The 1,522-nt window shown below is 66.9% G+C and overlaps 2 protein-coding genes across 2 annotated transcripts in view; one reads left to right on the top strand and one right to left on the bottom strand.

The window, feature by feature from the left end:
- Positions 1 to 1,297, top strand: part of Eif3g (eukaryotic translation initiation factor 3 subunit G) — a 3,385-nt gene extending 2,088 nt beyond the window's left edge. The window contains exons 7-11 of the mRNA XM_010634698.3: positions 57 to 246; positions 488 to 595; positions 703 to 839; positions 922 to 1,028; positions 1,203 to 1,297. Coding sequence (XP_010633000.1) covers positions 57 to 246; positions 488 to 595; positions 703 to 839; positions 922 to 1,028; positions 1,203 to 1,218 — 558 coding nt within the window. The 3' untranslated portion in view covers positions 1,219 to 1,297. The remainder of the gene's footprint in view (positions 1 to 56; positions 247 to 487; positions 596 to 702; positions 840 to 921; positions 1,029 to 1,202) is intronic.
- A 140-nt stretch (positions 1,298 to 1,437) lies between these two features.
- LOC104869680 overlaps positions 1,438 to 1,522 on the bottom strand; it is a 5,673-nt gene continuing 5,588 nt past the window's right edge. Inside the window, exon 9 of the mRNA XM_010635028.2 lies at positions 1,438 to 1,517. Coding sequence (XP_010633330.2) covers positions 1,438 to 1,517 — 80 coding nt within the window. The remainder of the gene's footprint in view (positions 1,518 to 1,522) is intronic.

The raw sequence follows: 1,522 nt of genomic DNA, 5'->3' as shown, positions 1-1,522 counted from the left end.
CTGGGGCGGGGCGAGGGCTGGGCAGCCCCCTCAGAGCCGCCCCCGCGCGCCCGCAGGACCTGAACTGCCAAGAGGAGGAGGACCCGATGAACAAGCTCAAGGGCCAGAAGATCGTGTCCTGCCGCATCTGCAAGGGCGACCACTGGACCACGCGCTGCCCCTACAAGGACACGCTGGGGCCCATGCAGAAGGAGCTGGCTGAGCAGCTGGGCCTGTCCACTGGCGAGAAGGAGAAGCTGCCGGGAGGTGCGGGCTGGGCAGGGTGGGACCTGCTTGTCACCGGTGTCCTGTCCCACGCAGCAGTGTCAGTGACGAGCGCTGTCTGCCTGGCCCCCTGTGGGCGCTCGCCCTGCCCGTGAGGGTTTCGGCCTCCTGTATGTGAGCTTGCACCACCGTAGCTCTGCAGGCCTAGGAGAGGCGGCAGTGCCCGGTGGATCTGTGGCTGGGGCACAGGACTAGGCCCCCTGACCTCGCCCTTACTTCCCAGAGCTGGAGCCGGTGCAGGCGGCGCAGAGCAAGACAGGGAAGTACGTGCCACCCAGCCTGCGGGACGGGGCCAGCCGCCGCGGGGAGTCCATGCAGCCCAACCGCAGAGGTGAGGCCCTGGCCTGGGCAGGCCGCTGGGCACCCTGTAATTACCCTGCGTCGTGTCTGCAGGCACGGGCAGGGCCTTCTCACAGCTGCTTTGCCTGCTCTCCACAGCCGACGACAACGCCACCATCCGAGTCACAAACCTGTCCGAGGACACGCGTGAGACCGACCTGCAGGAGCTCTTCAGGCCTTTCGGCTCCATCTCCCGCATCTACTTGGCCAAGGACAAGACCACCGGGCAGTCCAAGGTGCGTGGACTGGGCACCGGGCAGCTGTGTAGGGCCTATGACCTGGCTGCGGTCTCCACCTGACCCCTGTCCGGTCCCCCAGGGCTTCGCGTTCATCAGCTTCCACCGCCGGGAGGACGCCGCGCGCGCCATCGCCGGGGTGTCCGGCTTTGGCTATGACCACCTCATCCTCAATGTGGAGTGGGCCAAGTAAGACCCCGCCAGGCCCGTCCCCTCCCCTCTGCGGTCACAGACCTGTGTGAAACCATGTCCTGTATTGTCCTTCAGAAACCCTGCAGGCAGTGGCCACACAGGGCCTGTTGGGGGGGGTCCTGGTGTCCTTCAGGTCCCCCCAAGTGACCCCTTCCTGCCTGTCCCCTCTAGGCCTTCAACCAACTGAGCCAGGTGCTGCTGCTGCTGCTGTCCGGGCCCTCGGGGACTCCAGCAGACCCCACGAGCTAGGGGGCTCCTCAGACAGTAAAAGGCTGAAAGCACCTGTCGTGTGTCCTTTCGATTGTCCCCGTCCCCTCCCAGGCTGTCGTGCTGCCGCCATTCTAGCCTGATGGTGGGTGCCACCTTCCGGGAGGAAGTGGCCGAGGGCCTGGGGCCCTCTGGGTCCTCACCGCCCAGCGCCTTGTGAGGAGCAGGCTGGAGACGGGCTGGGTCTCCGGCTCCCCTCCCGGCCCTGAAGCGCTGGGGCTGTG

Source organism: Fukomys damarensis, unplaced genomic scaffold, assembly GCF_012274545.1.
Source record: "Fukomys damarensis isolate Sample0158 unplaced genomic scaffold, DMR_v1.0_HiC HiC_scaffold_37, whole genome shotgun sequence".
NCBI lineage: Eukaryota > Metazoa > Chordata > Mammalia > Rodentia > Bathyergidae > Fukomys > Fukomys damarensis.
Note: the sequence above shows the minus strand (reverse complement) of the source record. Positions and strands in the feature narration are given on the sequence as shown.